An 18,696-nucleotide genomic window follows, 5' to 3' on the forward strand; every position below is an offset into this window, starting at 1 on the left:
CTCTCTTTCAGTGTTGTGTGTGTGTGTCCTCTGACAAGTGGATTGCGATTTTGTGTGTGGGTGTGTGAAGGTGTGAGATGGCTGACTGGATGATCCACTGTGCACCCAGAGAGGGAAAACACCGCCTTAGTGACCCAGACAGTCACTGACCACCCTCAGTCACAGGGGCACTCACACAAACACACACACACACACACACACACACACACACACACACACACACACACACACACACACACACACTCACACTCACACTCACACTTATTTCCCGACAAGTCTTAGGTGCAACATAGTTTGAACTTGATTTCTCAGCTAGGAGATTTTGCAATGGATGGATGGTAGTGAGGGTCTCTACCACAGTGCTATGGTGACCATGACTATCCAACACACACACACACACACACACACACACACACACACAAACACACACACACACACACACACACACACACACACACACACACACACACACACACACACACACACACACACACACACACCTTCTGTACATACCCAACTGAAATGTGACAACTGACCCAGTAATGCAGACAAATCTGACACCAGCCTCATACTGTTTTGTGACATCATAAACAAATGGGACAATTTGAACCATATGAAAACACGAGTCAACCTTTTCTTCAATGCTTTTCGGCACTGTCTGGCAACTTTCTCCCTCCATTTAGTGTTTCAATATAGTTGCACAAGAATTGCCATCAGCATTACGTTAGCAAGTAGAATTTGAGAGCCTTGTTTAAATCACAATTATTCATAGCCATGATTGAAAACAGTGGGGTAATTTTATTCATCACTTTTTCTTTCCCTTCCTAGATGCCAGCCTTGTAGATGTGACCCAGTGGGCAGTGTCAATAGTTCATGCCACCCAGATTCAGGTGTGTGCTACTGTAAGGCACTTGTAACTGGAATCAATTGTGATGAATGTCAGCCTGGAGCCACTCATTTGGACCCTGAGAACCACCTTGGCTGCAGTAAAGGTCTGGTTCACATGCTCACACATGCACGTGAATACCCATATTTAGTTTGGGTGTGAATGATCATAATTAAACACAACTTACACAAGTTATACATATGTATTGTGTCCCCCAAAGAATGCATGATATAGCCAATGGTCACTTTTATTTACTGTGTGTTTGTCTCAGTGTTTATAGGTTTCATTGTCTTGTTTTTTGGTCTCTTTCTGAGCAGCCCCATCTCAGCAACCTCCCCCAGCAGGTTTTGCCGTCAGTTATTCAGCCATTCATCTGTCATGGCATCCACCTGACTCACCGAACTCAAACAGACTCAACTATACTCTCATCAGGGATAGACAGACGGTGCATAGTAAACAAAGTCATTATCCTTTTAGTAAGTACCAAGACAGAGTTTTTGGAGTGGAATCTCAGAGGCATTTGGGTGTTTTCAAATATACATGAAACAAAAATGCCTTTACCTTGATGTCCTTTTGCGTTTCCCCTATGGAAAAGTAATTCTCACTTTTCTTGTTTTTCTTATTTCCCCAGGCCCTGAATCATTTGAAGACACCAGTTTGTCTCCATATACCTACTACTCTTATTGGCTTATAACAGCTAGTGTGGCTGGAGCGACAGAGAGTGTGTTGGTCTCTTACCGGACTTTGTCCGCACCACCAGAAATAGACCAGCTCCACTTCAGTATTGTGGGACGACCAGGTCCGAGCAGTGCTAGTTTTAACTGGAGCACACCACGGAATGATACCGGCCCAGTGGAAATGTAAGGAGAAAGTGAGGTAGACATAGGTGGGGGCACTGACGTTCAGTCTAGGCAGGTCAGTTGCCCTGCCTATAGAAAATACTGGGGTTCTTTAATGACTCAGAATCTACTCACTTCAATGTCTACTAAATCACAACTACAAGTATAGTAGATACATGAACATGGGATCATCTGCTTACATGAAAGAAAAGTAAGATGTTTGATCATTTATTGTGTAGCCTACAATAGTTAGGTGACTGAATTATGCCTTTTTGGGAAACAAAGTGTTTTAAAACAGGCTGAATATTCAATTAGCTCAACAAATTATGAGCTGACGCTAAGGATAAAACTAAGGAAATGGAAGTAATCAGAAATGGAGGAGCTGGAAAATTGTTCTTTTGTGGGATAGGAAAAATAATCGGAAACAATGAAGCAGTCACAGTGAGCGGATAGGTAACATGTAAAAACTTCATGATGGGAAAGAAAAGATCACCCCCACACTGATATCCAAAGCACATGATTGGAACCTACCCACCACTCTCAAATTGATTGATAGTCTTGACAGTGAAATAAAGAGAAATGTATCTTAGTTGTTGCTTTTGCACTGGTAATGTTTCTGAAGACAGCAGTAAGCGCCATCAATATTTTCATTTTAAAATAAATGTTTAGAATTGTGGTTTTTCAAAATGCAAACTGTTCCATGAATGTAAAGCAAGAAAAAAAATGTTAATATGATAGCATACGGAGATGAGAGCATTATTGTATAGGAGAAAATAAAGGACAGACTGTATAAAATGATTGTAAATGAAAAGAATGATCACAGCTGGGATGAGCATTTTCTTTGAATGGGAAAGTAAGTATGTCGTTCTTTCTCTGACCCCCACAGGTTTGTGTTATCCTCTGTAGAAACATCTAGTGGAGCAGAGCATGTCATCCACTACAGAGGCTTGTCTACAGAGGCTGTGGCAGGCGGCCTCAAGCCGTTCACCCAATATACTTTCACTCTGGAGGTAATCAAGAACAACCGTCAAAAATCAATGAAATTCTTTGTACATTATAAAATGAGTGAAATATATTAGCAAACTCAATGTAAAATGTTGGTGTTTACATTGAGGAACATGATTAGCAGCTTGTTTTCCTATTTGCTGCCATTTTTCTCTTCACTCTTTGTTATTAAAATCTATCTAGCTGTTATTATTGGCAGAAGACCTTGTTAAGCGTAAACCACTTGGAGAAAGATAGTTTTAATCAACAAACTAGAATTTAGCTGAACTATGTTTGATCATCGATTTGCACACACTCCAGCATTAAAGGCATCAAAACCCTCATTTTCCCTACAGGCATGTTCCTCTGGGGGTTGCACGTCTCCCCCTGCTCTGTCTCTTCTGACAGCAGCTGTTCCACCTCAAAACCAACCCCCACCCAGGGTCAACACTACAGGACCTCATGGACTCAATGCTTCATGGGATCCCCCCATTCAGCCAAATGGTAAGAGCCTACACCGCACACACATAAGTACAATACATATGTATACAAACAAGCACAAACAAATATTCACAAAGACAAACAAACATACATTCATGTGATAAGTAGACATTCATGTACATTGTTCATTTCAGTACAAATTCTTTTAATACAGTACAGGAATAATCACGCTAATTCTAACGTTAAACACTTGCCCCGTAGTGTGTGTTTTAGGATTGTGACAGTCAAGACATATGAGACTTGGCTGTCTAACAAAAACACAGACACACACACACACACACAGACACGCACACACACATGCACAGAACTGGAAGTGCCTTTGGTAAATCCAGTGAGCTTTGTAATGGCTCTAAGGCTCAGTGTCATACAAAGCCCTGTAACCTGTGTTTCTCTTTATGTTTGCGTCTCTCACTTTTTCACTCTGTAGTATTGCTCCCAGTGTCATACTTGGCTCCTCTGAGGACTTCTCTCTCTCTTTCTTCACTGCCTTTTCTCTGTCATCACGTCATTATTTTCATTTTTTCCTCTCTCACGATTGTGATAATAGTTAAATGCTATATGAATCTTTACTTCAGCACCATTAAATCTGTTCCCAGATTTGGCCTGTTTAGTCATTACTCTTCAACTCAGCTGAGGTTTCCCTGTTCCCTGTGAAATGTATTAGATTAATTTTTGAGAGAACTACTCAACGTGTTCTCCAATTTAACAAATCCATCTTCCAGTCTAGTCTCTGAAGACAGAAAAACAGAATTAAGCAAATAACCTCAAGCTTTTTAAGCCTTTAGGGGCTTTTTGGCTACAAGATATCACCAGCGAGGGTTATTGAATAAACTATAGGCATATTTAAAGATTTTAATACAGGATGAAAATGCATGGCTGTTTTCATTTCACATATTTAAACTTCCTACTATTTCAGTTGGAGGTAGGTATGCAGTGTCTACCTACCCTATACAAAAAGGAGAGACAGGGATGATAGCAAGGGGCCTCGAAACAAAGGTTCTATTTTTAGCAACTCTATTATATTATTTTATTTTATTTGTATTTAATACTCAACAACATTTGGACATTCATCTATTCCATAGATGGTCTGTAAATCTCCCACTTGGTTTTGGTTCTGCTCGATTTTTAATGCTAACCCAGCCTTGTGATTTTCCTAGTTATATGTGAAATAGAACATGGAGATTAGGACAATACGCTGGATTCCAAGAGAGAGCAAAGCAGGACTAGCCAGATTTAGTCATTAACAGCCTGTTTCCCAGTACAAGGCCTAACACTGATAAAGGTTTTGTCATTATTTTTGGTGTTCAGTTTCCCTCAACACATCACTGCTGTATTTTTAATTCACCTTTTGTACCTTTTGAACTGTTTTACATCTGTACAGGAGTCATCACACGATATGAGGTTTTTCTCCGTGGACCAATGGGACCACATAATGTTTCAAGTCTCACCGCTGAAAAGAGAGTCTTTGTCAGTTCTGGTTGGCTTGATCCAAGTGTTTCTCCTGAAGGACAAAGAACCAGTGACACCACCGTCTCACCCCCAGAGAGCACTGCCATTGTTGAAGGTCTGCAGGCATTTTCAGACTATGAAATGAGAGTCGTGAGCACCAACATGGCAGGCAATGTGACATCCGTGTGGACCACAGCACGCACTATGGAGGGAGGTTTGTATCAACATACTTACCTGTACGCACAGACAAAATATACTCATGGTTTAACATTGTGTTTGAAGTAGAACGATTATTGTATGGCTGGAATTTGAGAGTAAATCTGAACAACCCACACCTCAGCTGTGCCTCCATAACTCCTGGCTACCACCTAAGAACAGGAGACATGGTTGACAATTAGGGAGTGAGTCCCTCTGTGGTAAATTGTGGCAATTTTTTGTCTCAAATGTTTTTCCTAAATCAGATTCCATCAGTAGAATGAGGTGCTAAAGAGACATGTCTTTACTTCAGATCCTTTGAGAGTCAGCATAAAAGAACCATTGGGAAATTCCACTCTGAGAGGACAAATGCAGTTCCCAGTTTACTTTATTATTATATCATAACCTTTGTGACTGAGAATCCTCATAATAAGAATGTAATCTAGTGATTCTTCCATCAAGGGTTACCTAGCCAATGGAGAACTTTGCTGTTAAATATAACTTAAAATCTATGTTGCATTAAACAAAAATATAACAATTTGGCAAGAAAATGATAGAGAGAGAAGGTGGGAAAGGCGGGAGGAAATACAAAGTGCATGTGGGGGAGGGGGGAACTAATTAAAGTATTTGAATTTCAAAGGATGATATGGCTCATTAGGACTAAACGATTGCCTCCAACATTACTCTAAGCTATGTGTCTGGATAACAAGCATATGATAACAGCGTTTTAAACTTGATGTGTGCGTCACTGTTCATGCACATTTGTGTGTGCTGTGTTTGAAAGACAGAGTATGACTATGTTATGTCGACCATGAATCGCATTTCACAGCATATTTCACAGCTAGATGCCATCAACTGTGATATAAAAGAATCCTCTAATCTTTCATGTAATAGTGGCTAACGCAAGTACAGAATTATGCTATACTTAAATCCACTAAGTCCACATAATATCCAGAAAGTCTTCATTTTAAATTATTTAAAACTGAACTTATATTTTACATTATTTACTTTGGCTTTAAAGTCATAGCTGAGGTAGCAGTCAAAGCTACATTCAATCTTAAATGATTAAAGAAACAGCGTTTGGCACTGGATCATCCGTATATGATATATATCATCCATATATACTGTGTTCTATTTTATTGTAATTTAATTTTGTTTCAAATGGGTGTATTACAAAATACACTAAAAACAACTCCTGCTTTGTCACACGTTGTTGAAACTCTGAATTCAATCCCGCTGGACTGATGGTTCTCTTTATTACGATTCATGCTCTTTTCAAACCAAGCGAGTGTCCTTTTAGGTTATAGTCTATATCTGAAAGTTATATGATGCTGGACTGTGAGGAAATGTGCATAATATAATGGACCATATATCTATGGATATGAGTGAGTCTACAAATCAAAGGGAGAGAATGAGAGAGAGATGGTTTAAAAGGACAGAAAGCATCAGAAAAAGAAAGCACCAGGAATGCCAGGTTGAATTTCATAGCTTTGGTTATGTGCTGGATCTGGCATATTAAGAACTACCATCTGTGTGCTACTTCTTCTCTAGTCCCAGAGTTGATGGCTCCTCCAGAGGTGTCTGCAGTTTCATCCACCAGTCTCAAGGTCACATGGAGCTCAGCTGAAGGCGGTGAAGTCATAGCAAGAGGAAACATCACAGAATACAGGATCAATTTGCTTACAGAACAGACCAATAATCCCTATGCTCCGCCAGTGATCAGTCAGGTTAGACACACACACACACACATGCAAATATTTTTTCAGAGATGTCTACATTAAAGAAAAAAGGGAAAAACGTTAAAATCAAGTTTTTAATTCCTATATTTAGATCCATCATTCAGATAATCACAGTGTTCAAGTAGTAGAAGGAGTCATTTAGTCATAAATCTGTCATCATGTTATTTATCTTCCTCTGGGTTTGGATATTAGCTCTTCCTCAGCTAAACTTAAAACCACAATGAGAATCTTCACATAGGATGTGTATGTGTTGCACGTCTGTATGGATCTGTGTTGTTCAGTTGCTTCCCAACTGTTAACAGCAGAGGAGAAATCTTCACTTTATTTTCCAACTGAAGAAGCTTGTGAAACCTCATCTTTTTTAAATGTCTTTGTAGAAACAATGTTAACCTGTAATGGCTCTTAAGCTTTCAGTTTATTTGTGAATAAGGCCAACTGATTTAAAGCAGCAGCTCATGCACTTCACAAACAAAGGATAGAAAGATTTCACCCAATTCAGTATCAAGTATCTGCTGAAGCCAAAGTAATTCTCATCATAATTTTACAGATAACGCTGCAGCCATAGTGCTGCAACCATCGACCTCACTAAAATTGTATTTATCCAAAGTTACTTGTCATGATATGCTCTTATCTCTTCTTCAGGTCTTGCATAGTGTGGGGCCATCATCACCAGCTGCTTATGTGGTGGAAGGATTGAAGCCTTACCATGTGTATAACTTCACCATTACACTCTGCACCAAGACAGGCTGCGTCACCAGCCTGCCAAGCACAGGACGGACCCTACCAGCAGGTAAAGCACACACACTTCCACTGTACATCTATACACACATACAGGAATCTGTACTTCACCTGTCACACTAAGCAGGCAGCTGTATAGACAATACATTTAAGATTTTGAAAAGATACAGGTGCCAATATTTAGCTATTTTATTTTTAAAACATGTGGTATTCTACATTCCACTTTGACACACATACACGTACACAATCATGTACACAGTCAGTCATTCGGTACTTGAGTAGCAGCAGCATTCGTGCTGTTAACCAGAGGGGATTTTCATGGCGCATGGCAGTAAAAACAATTTACTGTTAATTACAAGGAGAAAAATGTGGCGGAACACACACTTCCTGCTTGCCATGAATCAAATACACACATGCAGTGGATACCAACCCTCTCTCTCTCTCTCTCTCTCTCTCTCTCTCTCTCTCTCTCTCTCTCTCTCTCTCTCTCTCTCTCTCTCTCTCTCTCCCTCTCTCTCTCTCTCTCGTGGATTTATAACCACTATGGAAGTTGGATGAATTAGCTGTGTTTAATAACTCAGACACAAATCACTGGGACTGAGACGAGTCCTAATTGATCAGTGCAGGGTGACATGTACACGCGCTCACACACATGGCACACATGCACGCAGACACACATACATACACTGTTAATTCACCCTCTTTATTTGCCTCCGTATCACAGACTCCTTCTCAATGTTTCACGCACTCTACCATTTGCTTATTCCCCTACGTACCTTTAATTCACACACAAAATACCACGTCACAGTAAAGGAACATTGATCCCTGTTATACAGACGCACCACCATGGACATACACACATTCACAGCGCTCCAACATACTTTTCCATCTGTTCACTTGTAGTCTCCTATCTTGTTTGTATTTGTTTTTGTTTTCCCTGTAGGTGCAGAGACAATGTTTGTTGAGTGGTTGAAAACATCTTTCATCTATAAATACTTGCTAAGGGATTTGAGCTTTTGAATATACTCTTTAACGGCTGCATCTGTTGACATGGAGAATATTTTCATTTCGTGCAATTCCTGAAAAGTCCTTCCTGGTATTTATTGTGATGAATGATACTTCATATTGTAATCAGTGGATTTTTTAAATGTTTTTTTAATGGCGACATCTGTTGACACTGTGACAATGTTTATTTCAAGTGATTCCAAAGACTTCTCTTGACTGTAATACAGTACAATACAATATGGCTTATTGTACCCAGTTGACTTTTTGAATGTATTTTTAACAGCCACATCTGTTCCCGCCATTTTTGTTTCATCCAATGCCAAAGATGTCCCTTGTTTCAACTATAAGAAATGATAATGGCATATGCAGTTTGGCTGACGCTTTTCAGACTGAAAAAATTCTAATCAATTTGCATACCGTGTGCTATTCCATTGGGTATTGAGCTTCTGTCACAGCTACACTTTTCTTATTATTTTTCCTCATTCATCTCTTACACCATAATCTGGAGTACTTTTCAGACAACAGCTAATGAATTTTCATATATGATATAAGATAAAGGTATTTCTGATATTAAACTGTATTTTTTACTTTTGTTCAGAAGTTGTACATCCTGCTCCAAATAAGTACAGCTAAGATTGCCACCTAATTACTTACCTTACTATTTTAAAAAACAACAACAAGTGTATAATATGTAGCATTGAAACAAAATCCTAGTATTACCAATAGAATTCGATCTCAGAAGTCTATAATTGTGCTTTTGAAATATTGTATGTAAGAACTGTTGACAAAAAGGTGCTCCTGGAAATGTGTGTTTGTGCCATATTTAACCCTGAGTTGAAAACAGTCAGTCATATAGTCTCTACAATGTATGTGTTGCATATACAGTAATAACTGTGCCAAAGGTAACGCTTGGCCATCAGAGCCATGTACCCTCAGATAAAAAGCACATGGATAATATCAGTTCACACACTGACACAGACACGATGTCAAAGGGGAGAAGCTCTCCCTCCACCTGGGTTCTTGCATTTGCAATTGTTTTAGTATGTGTGTCTTCCCACAAAGTTATTGATCAAAGCGTAAAGTGAGTGGCTAATCAGGGGCTGATGGTGATGTTTTATGTATCCTACATCCATAAAAGCTTGTTCTACAAGACATACACACAGGGAGACATACACACATACACACTCACACTGTAACACCACTCAACAGAACAGAACTTTATTGATTTACGCATAATTGGCCTGAGGCCCTTCTTGAGGAGAGAAATATGCATGGCAAGGGATCGCCATGTCAATAAGTGGTGTGGCTGTGTGTGGTGTAACTGTATGCTAAGAGCCTCTTAAGACATGTCAGTTGCTGTAAAAACAGAAAACACACACATGCACAATTGCTCCTGGGAGCTGGCCTGTGATTTAGCTGCTTCATTACCATGTCAGCAACTAAAATTAACCTTTCTGGTGGACTGTTAACCTTTGTGTTCGTGTGTGCGTGTGTGTCTGTGTGTCTGTGTTTAAACATAAACGTTCAAGCAAGTACTTTAGTCGTACTGAGGGTGTCATACATTGCAGTGAATTAACAAGCACAAATGATACACATGACACAGAAGACTACATTACATCTTATTAGACAATTACCTGTCACAACAGAGGAATGTTGTCTGCTCTGACCCCATACTCCCCCCAACACACACACACAAACACACACATTCATGATTCATTGATGGTTAGACTTTGCACATAGTCCAAAAGACCACCAGTTGAACTGATTGTGGACCTGTGGACAGTGTTTCCCTTGCCATGAAGCAGGTGTTCAAGTTCTTACAAAATGGTAATTCAGTTCCAAATTTACCTCCCTGCACTAACATACACAAAGACTTAGCTGAATCAAATAGAAGAAAGTCATGTTTTCTAGCATGATATATTAAATGAGTGTTCCACAATGTATTATGTCTGTTCATAAGTGGTGTGGAGAGTGTTCTAAATGTCACTACAGCCCAGTATACCTCAGTTTCAATAGACTGGTAACCTATCGATTGACTGTAATTTATAGTTTGATGTGCCAAGATGAGCAACCCAAGACAAGCTGTCCACTTCCCATTTAAGAGCTCTATTAGAACTCACACTAAAGATGGCCTGCATGCGTGTCACCCAGAGCTAATTTACTTCTTGCTCTTAGACCATTACAGACACACACTCACATATACACACACACAAACACAAGGAGGGGATTAGACCTAATACACACACATTGTGCCCATTTCTATATCACTCCGTCACTTACTGTGTTTCTCTCTCCCCTCTTTTATATCTCTTGTCACCATATCAGCTGGTCTGGTTGATTTACTTCTGATTGATACATGTTGAAGGACCAACTCCAGGAGCGCCAGTGTGTTTAAAAGGGACATTTAATGTAACGTCTAAAGTGAAAGAATGAAATTAAATTGACCCAATGTTAAGTGAATTCCTGACATACAGTATATAAGGTATAATAGCAATGAGCTGCAGTATACTGTATGTTTCTAATTTAAAAAAAAGTAACATTCAATATGGTGGACGAAATATGTAAGTTGTCAGCCTGGTGACCATATTTTCCCTGTGAATTATAGAGAAGATATGGTGTCATGTATGTTTAGAATAAAGCTATTGGCCACTTTGTTAGATAAACCTGTAGTATCCAATACAATTCAAACACCTTTGTGAAGCTGATAACGGTCAGGTTTGGTTGACATATTTCTTTCCTATTTAACAATGACTCAGAAAGCAGATTGAATGTGTTTGTTATTACTTTATGTTTTGTATCTATTGTTGTTTTCTCTCCTTTTCCCAGCTCCATCGGGTTTGTCCTCACCTATGTTACATCCAGTGAACGAGTCCACCATGCAAATACAGTGGGAGCCCCCAGCCCAACTCAATGGACCACACCCACTGTATCAGGTATGTGAAAGCTTATAAGTTTACAATCTTCACACAGCCCATCAGTGTGTTTGTTTGGTTGCTGTCTTTTCTTTCCTCCTTTTTTTATTTCATTTTTCTTTTTCAAAGAAGCATGACTTTTTCAACATTTATTGTAGGTCAGGTCATTTTTAGGTTAATGTCAATGTGAATAATAAAAAATGATGGATAGTCTACTTGGCTGTTTGCCAACAAATGGCTTTTTAATAATTTGGTTTTCAACTTATTTAGTCATTTAACCCTTTCCCATTTTTAAATATTCAAAACAAACACCTCCTGCTGCTGCATTCCATCGTCATCACCAACAGTACTGGGAACAATGATGATGGTGTGCCCTCAAATGTGTATTTTTGGAGGGGGTCAGTAGAGTTTTCACACATCCTCCCTCACACAGCACACAGGAAAGCTTAGATTGTTCAATGTTTTATCCATCACATCAGTTATCCCAGATGAACAAAAAAGTTTTTAACAATTCATTAAAGATATTTTTAAACGAACTCTGATAAGGATAACATACGCATGCAAACATACAACATACAAACATAACATTAAAAGTAGCATAGGCATCATCAATTTCTGTTTGTTTCTTCACTGCTCAGTAGGCAGATGATTGTGCATCAGTACAAGTCTATTGGGATAACATATTAATCATGATTAATTGCAATTTGTTGCTACAATTACTTGTTGTCCAAAGGAATTATTTGACAGGCCTAAAATGCATTTTTAAATGTTGTTGCTGTTGGGCTTTTTGTTTTTTATTTTACAGGTTGAAAGGACAGACATCTCTCTGTCTGACTCACAAAGCCCTGTTGTCAGAGGAACCAGGTTCTCAGGAAACACTTATTTCCAGTTCCCCAGTGACACCCTTCCTGTCAACACTGACTTCACTGGTGAGCAATATGTCTGCGTGTGCCAAATACTGTGAATGCCTCAGCATGTTTGTACAAGCATCTGTGTATGTGTGCATACATATACACTATATATACGTTTATATATATATATGTATTACTTTTTGCGGGTCCATTCTTGTATTGTTCAGTCAACCCTCTGCTGTGGTTTCAGAGACACTCCTCTAGAATGACTTCCCTAGTCATTCTAAAGGACAATTATCTTTCTGTTTACCAGCATCATTAGAGAGCTGAGCTGCACAGCCAAACATGTTCTGCTTCATCTGAGAACATCACCCAGTCTGACGGTCATAATTAATGACTGCTGATACTAATCAGTCGGATTTAAGCAGGCGAAAGCTCTCTGATGCCACTTGAGCTAACTTTGTCTCTGTCCAGCATAAACTATGAATCAAAACTGCCTTGGTGTGAGCAAAATGAATATAACCAGAGTGTTTTAAAATCGTTAAATAAGTTTGTTTTAATGTCAAAAGTATTGTCGGGCTAACCATTTAGTTTTGTACAATTTCAGATGTGCAGTATTTTTGTGTTTTTGCAGGTAAAGCTTTTCCTAAGTAGTTGTGATCATTGAGCAAACTAAGATATTTGTTTTTTATTCACCATCCATATAAATTGGGCTTTAAAGTACTGTGATTTGACCCATAGCAGTTCATTTGTTACCCATGTAATGGAATTAATTCTACCTCAGAATTTGTAGTACACAGCCCAAATATCAAACAATTGACAAGTGTGAGTTTGCATTCTCAGCCGCTGTTTACTAAACAATTACAAAAAAAACGTTTATTAGTTAATTGTTAATTTTGATACAGCAATTCTTACTTCAAATGTTAAGGATCTAAAAAGACCAGATTTTTTAAACAAGGTTGATACAGAGAGAATAAGGAAAAGGCTCCTTCCCTCTCTCTTATTTTTATAAATAAGTTCTCGATTCTTTCAGTTTTCATTGTGGTATGTTATAGACACATTGTTTGAAAGTGTGCAGTGTAAGAAGTCCCACCAGCTGGTGAGCGCCCGCCTCACTGTTCTTGTCTTGTCTTACTGTGTATTTATCCCAAATCAACAAATGATGATTTTTCATCGCTGTGCTCTCATCCATTCCCCATGATAAAGGGAAATAGATCCCTCTCACTGCTTCCAGCTAAATAGATGATGATTTTTGCTATTGAGGAGTGCCTTGCCTCTCCTCCACGCTCCTCCTTCATAAAGGGTAATGGATCAGACAATCACTTTCAGACCGGATCTATTCTGGACCATCAATGTGTCGGCAGTCCTCAAACCATAGCACTTTTACAACCATCAATACTAATAACATCATCTACAGACAATTATTCCCATCGAAGCGAACAGAACAGCGAACAAATCAAAGCCAAATTGGATTATGAATGTAATGCACTGTAATGCCCCCCCAAGAGTCAATTGATCATAGAGGAGAGACTTGTCAATCGTTGATGTCTCAGGAAAACCCAGTAACTCCAACAATGACTGTTGTGTCATTCTGATATTAATCGCATTGTTCTTTAAAAAAGTTTATTTTAACCCTATGAATTCCATTTATATGTTTTTTGAATGTATGCTGTCACTCTGAGTTTGAGCAACAAAAAGCAAACTTTTTGTAGCTATGACGTTTCTTCTCCTTCATTGAGGCTTCAGAAGGTCCTGATGGTTTGTCTATAGAGACCAGAAGATTATCATTTTTCTCTGTCAACATTATGCACCATTCTGGGAATATTAATAATTTGTGTTTTCCATAAATTGTTCATTGATGTTCTTGCTGCAGGCTTTCTAGTTTTCTAAACATGTAAATTATGGACATGTCTTTTAAAAGGGTCAATATTATCCATGCTAAATCATAGTTAAGACCAAGATAATTTACCATGTAAAATCAATGGCCTAATATAAATAACCCAGCTGTCTGTATAAATATGTATCATTAGCCCTGATTTTGATGGCAGTAGACTACATTTTTGGTCTAAATGGGTTATTTTCCACGTATAATTATTGTGACGTGGGTGCATGTTTCCATGATGATTCACCTGTGATTAACGACGCCTCTTAATGCTGAATGAATTTAGGGTACTTGAGGTCAATTTTTTCCACACTGAATCTTACTTTAGATAAAACAGGATTACAACGATACCTAATCAGTGGCCTGATATGAATATCCTGTAAGTGCTTGTTTCCATAAATGCGTGTTAGTCCATCCATCTTATCTTTAAGGCTTCTGTATATACAGGTCTAAGATGTGTTTTCCACCTTGTTCATCTTTGAATTAAGGAGTCTGCATGACAGTTAAGAAAGAAATATGTTTTTCATTGTGATATTAATGTGTTTAAATGGAACAGATTAGAGAGCGTCATGCTTATATTCTCACTAATCCAGATCTATTTCTTTTATCCACTGTAAATGAAGAGAGATGAAATATCACACATTCAGAAAAAAAGAAAATTTCAAAGGGAAACAAATAGGCTTAAATAATTTCCAGCCCCGTCTAATTCACTACACTGCTGCAGCGCCACTGCAGCAATTGAGCAGGAAAGAGGGAAATGTTAAATGATACAAATTATTTTTCCTTAATTAATATGATTGATTGCCAGGCATTGACGTTGAGAGGAGAGGGGGAGAATTGTGTGAAGGGAAAGTTTGCGCAGACATCATTAGTTTTTCCCCATTTAAAGATTAATCAGAAGAGGCTGGGCTCTTTAATTCTGTCATTTGTATATTTAATGGGCTGCTGCAGAATCTATGGGTGTAATTAGCTAGCTGCCGCGCTCTCATTAATACGCCAGGCTCTGATTAATGCCAGCAGAGAGCTAACATGACTGGAGTTATTCAGGTTATGTTGTGTAGATGATTACACACAACCTCCACTGTTTACCGAGACTGAGAGAAGGGAAACAATACAGTGCAAAGCAATAGCTCCTAATAATTAAGGCTCCATTTAAAATGGTGAAATAATGTTACTTGTTAGTGGAAATAATGTAGAACACTTCACACAGACAGGTGGATTTCTACAACACACAATTTGAACAATAAATTGTATTTTAAGATTTTTTGTAATTAATTTTTACTATTTTTAAATTAAGAAAAATAACTAGCATTTTAATTCACATTCTCTGCAACTTGTTAGTTGTGCTTTGACTTGATAGCAGTACCAACTGTTAACTTGAGATCAGATCATTTTGTGTTGTGTTTAAAATGTACAGACAACCACTGTACTATGTCAAGTTTTCAGCTTACACATTCTTGAAGTGTTTCGCTCAAAATGGAAAGGGACAAGAAGGCCTTGAGACTTACTTAGTTCAGTGTGACCCTTATGGGAGGCAAACACACCTGCTTGAAAAAAATGCTTAAAAAATGCACACCCATTTCTCAACTTGTCTATTTTAAATGACAAAAGGACATTGAGTACATTATAATAAGTACCTGAAGTGCAGGTGGAACCTCGTGAACATGACCAAGGGTACATGACCAGGCAATGTTATGATGATAAATAAGGCCATATTATACACAAGCATTGCTGTGCTACTTAAGTGGTTGGATATAACTTCTATTTTCTTGGTAAACAGATAGCACGCTTGTGTTATCATATTGAGGGAGACAAAAACATTCAGCTGAAGTTATGAGTAAACTGTATCTATGGAGAGTTTCTTCATTGCTAGGGATGCTTACACATTACACGCAATCATTGATTCAGTGTCAGTGAATTATTGAATACAAAATGTGAGAGCTTTAATGTGGACTGAAGGCCTCTTGTAGAAAGGTGTGTTGGAGCACATGCAAACTATGAGGCTTTGGATGGCTTGTGTCTTGTGTGCAATATTGTATACTGATTTTTGTGCTTATATGTGTTTTATGTGTCTGTGTGTGTGCTTATATGTGTACTGTATGTGTAACAGAGGCACCTGTCATAATGCGTGCTCAGGTGTGTGTATTGATGGCTCCAAAGTGGTTGTCAGTGTGAAGTGGGACAATCCTTTGGGGAAATCTGAAGGAAGTAATGCTGAGCACAACCAGTGTCACTTACTGTTGATGCTTTACATGTGGCCGGAAGAACTTGGCTACACTTGTTAACAGTCTCTTCACTCACACAGATGTACTTGTCACAGATGCCCTTTGTTATCTTGCATCTATCTCTTCCAAAGCTCTTACACAATAATTGTGTAAGATTATTGCTCTGTGTAGCAGGGATTACCCAGCAGGTGCTGTACATACTCATGTTGATGTACCCATACTCACAAAGCTTGCAGTGACATCATGCTTATGATTTGCAGCCATTCTGTCAAATAAGGTCAAAAGAACAATTTCAGCATTTACTTACACTTAATATCAATCTTTGGCATGTGTAAGACCTGAAATGGAATTCAAAGTGGTCTTCAGATTTATAACATTACATTTTTTACATTAATTTACGTCTGTGAAGGTTCTCTGTCAGTTAACAAGTTTATTTTACTAGAACAGCATGATGTGAGGAAATCAAACTTGCATTCTGAAACTCGGTCCCTGTCAGACCCATATATTGTAGCTCCATTTTAATTCAAGCAGTGATTTACATAAATAAATTGGTTACATATGTAGGATCAATTATTACCATTGCAAAGGTAAACAGTGATATAGTACACCTGGTTAAACTCTTTATTTGAAAAAAACTATCATGACGTTGTGCATGATGAGTCAACAGTTAATACATATCCATCCTGGCCTTTGCACTCAGTTGCATTGTATTTTATGAAATGTTTATGAAGTGTTATGCTGCTGATGCAGAAACAACATGCACACTGATGGTGCTTCTTCAAGGTCAGATCCTGTGAGAGCATGTTAGATCCACATGGGCTTGTCCCCTGTGTATACACCTGCTTTTGTACCTCCCTTGTCCACTATAGAAAGCACATTACACTCCAGACAAGTCCACGATGGATAACTGTTGACACCAGCTTTGAAACTGTGAAAGAGGAGAGAAAGTAGGATACATCTGTAGGAGCAGGAATGGAGAGAGAAAAAGATATAAGAGATCAAATTAGAGGAGAAGGAAGAGATTCAGAGGAGGCAAGAGCCGGAGAAAAGGGGAGTGAGGGGTCAGGAAAAGAAGAGGAAGGTTAAAAGCAGAGGGATGAAAGAAAGGAAGGAATGAGAGATCCAGAGAATGTGACATAGTGAAGGTTAAAGGGGGATAATGTATGTCAGGTATCTGTCATGACTTCACTCATCTCTACGATGACAAGGTCATGAATGTAAATGACACATGCCTGCTTGATGCACAGCATGCAAGTCCAATGTAAAGAATGTCTTTGTGTCATCACAACTCTATACTTCAACCACATTTTATTTTATTTGAATTAAGAAGAATAGAACAATAAGCTGGGCCACCCATTGACCCAGTGTTACAAATTGGTATTATGTCTTTTTTCCTTTAAAATTAGATTTTTAGAAAAAGAGGAAACACTGAAACGGTTCATCTGCATTTGTCTTCACTTGGCTATATAACTGTTTGACTCCATATTAAGTGAATTCACTCGGGCTGATAATTTTCCTCACAGCAGCTTCTGATGAACTCTGGGCTGCCTCCATTCAGCTCCTCAGATCTTCCCACACTTCTGTTCCCTACAGAGACAGACAGAGCTGAGGATACACACGTTCACACAGATGCACAGATAAAACCACATACTCTGTGTCACTAGGAGGATCTAATAGTGGATTAAGATCCAATCTCTGATCCAAAGTAACATGGCAGGACAGCACGCTGGATGAATTCATAGCTTGCTCTCTCTCTTGCTCTCTCTCTCTCTCCCCCCCAAAATGGATGAGGGGGATACTGTTGGTCTTCACATGGCCATTGTATTTCTTGTCGAACAGATCCACTTCCTCTCTGTTATTTTCTTATAAATCTGTGTTTCGAGAGACCCTACTCAGGCTGATATTACTCATTTCGGTAATATAAAATAGAAGATTTGGCTTTAAGAGATAAAAGTCAGAGATTACATACTCAGCCTGGGCTTTTGAAGCTCATGTTTTCCCAAAGGTATCTTAGAGTAAAGATTATCATAGACTATTGGCTTATGGAGAAAGTGAAGTCAGGTTTGAGCTTCGGAAGAGAAAGGGGGAAACTGATGGAGATGTAAGAAGAAGCAGGCTTACGCATTGCTTCTTTTTTTTCTTACTTGCAGACACTTGCTTGTAGACCTCAAAGACCTCTTGGGGAAAAGGAAATTTGGAGAAAATACGAGGCCTCACAAGTTGACCTCTAGCAGCAGTGTTGGGGGGCGGGGTGTCGCTTTGCACTACCTGTAGATTTTAACAAATTAATTTGCGTTTATGAAGAAAGTGTGGTGAAAGTAAAGAGAAGTGGCTACATCATCATCATTATAGATAGACCCTGTTCATGTTGATGCAGGCTTTCCTCGTGCTGTGTCTCATTGCATAAACAGGTGCATTCCGCAGCAATGCCATTGTTCCCCCTGCTTTTTCTGAATATGGATGGATCACCAGGAGTTTAAAGCAAGACTG

General features: G+C 38.7%; 1 protein-coding gene across 1 annotated transcript in view; it reads left to right on the forward strand.

Annotated features, from left to right (window-relative positions):
• Positions 1 to 18,696, forward strand: part of ush2a (Usher syndrome 2A (autosomal recessive, mild)) — a 169,448-nt gene that overhangs the window by 40,787 nt on the left and 109,965 nt on the right. The window contains 10 exon segments of the mRNA XM_076156076.1: positions 829 to 992; positions 1,204 to 1,362; positions 1,518 to 1,746; positions 2,612 to 2,735; positions 3,066 to 3,213; positions 4,592 to 4,873; positions 6,406 to 6,581; positions 7,236 to 7,383; positions 11,163 to 11,269; positions 12,054 to 12,177. Coding sequence (XP_076012191.1) covers positions 829 to 992; positions 1,204 to 1,362; positions 1,518 to 1,746; positions 2,612 to 2,735; positions 3,066 to 3,213; positions 4,592 to 4,873; positions 6,406 to 6,581; positions 7,236 to 7,383; positions 11,163 to 11,269; positions 12,054 to 12,177 — 1,661 coding nt within the window.

This window comes from Genypterus blacodes, unplaced genomic scaffold, assembly GCF_046128005.1.
Source record: "Genypterus blacodes isolate CSIRO-AG114 ecotype Tasmania unplaced genomic scaffold, CSIRO-AGI_Gbla_v1 ptg000067l_1, whole genome shotgun sequence".
NCBI lineage: Eukaryota > Metazoa > Chordata > Actinopteri > Ophidiiformes > Ophidiidae > Genypterus > Genypterus blacodes.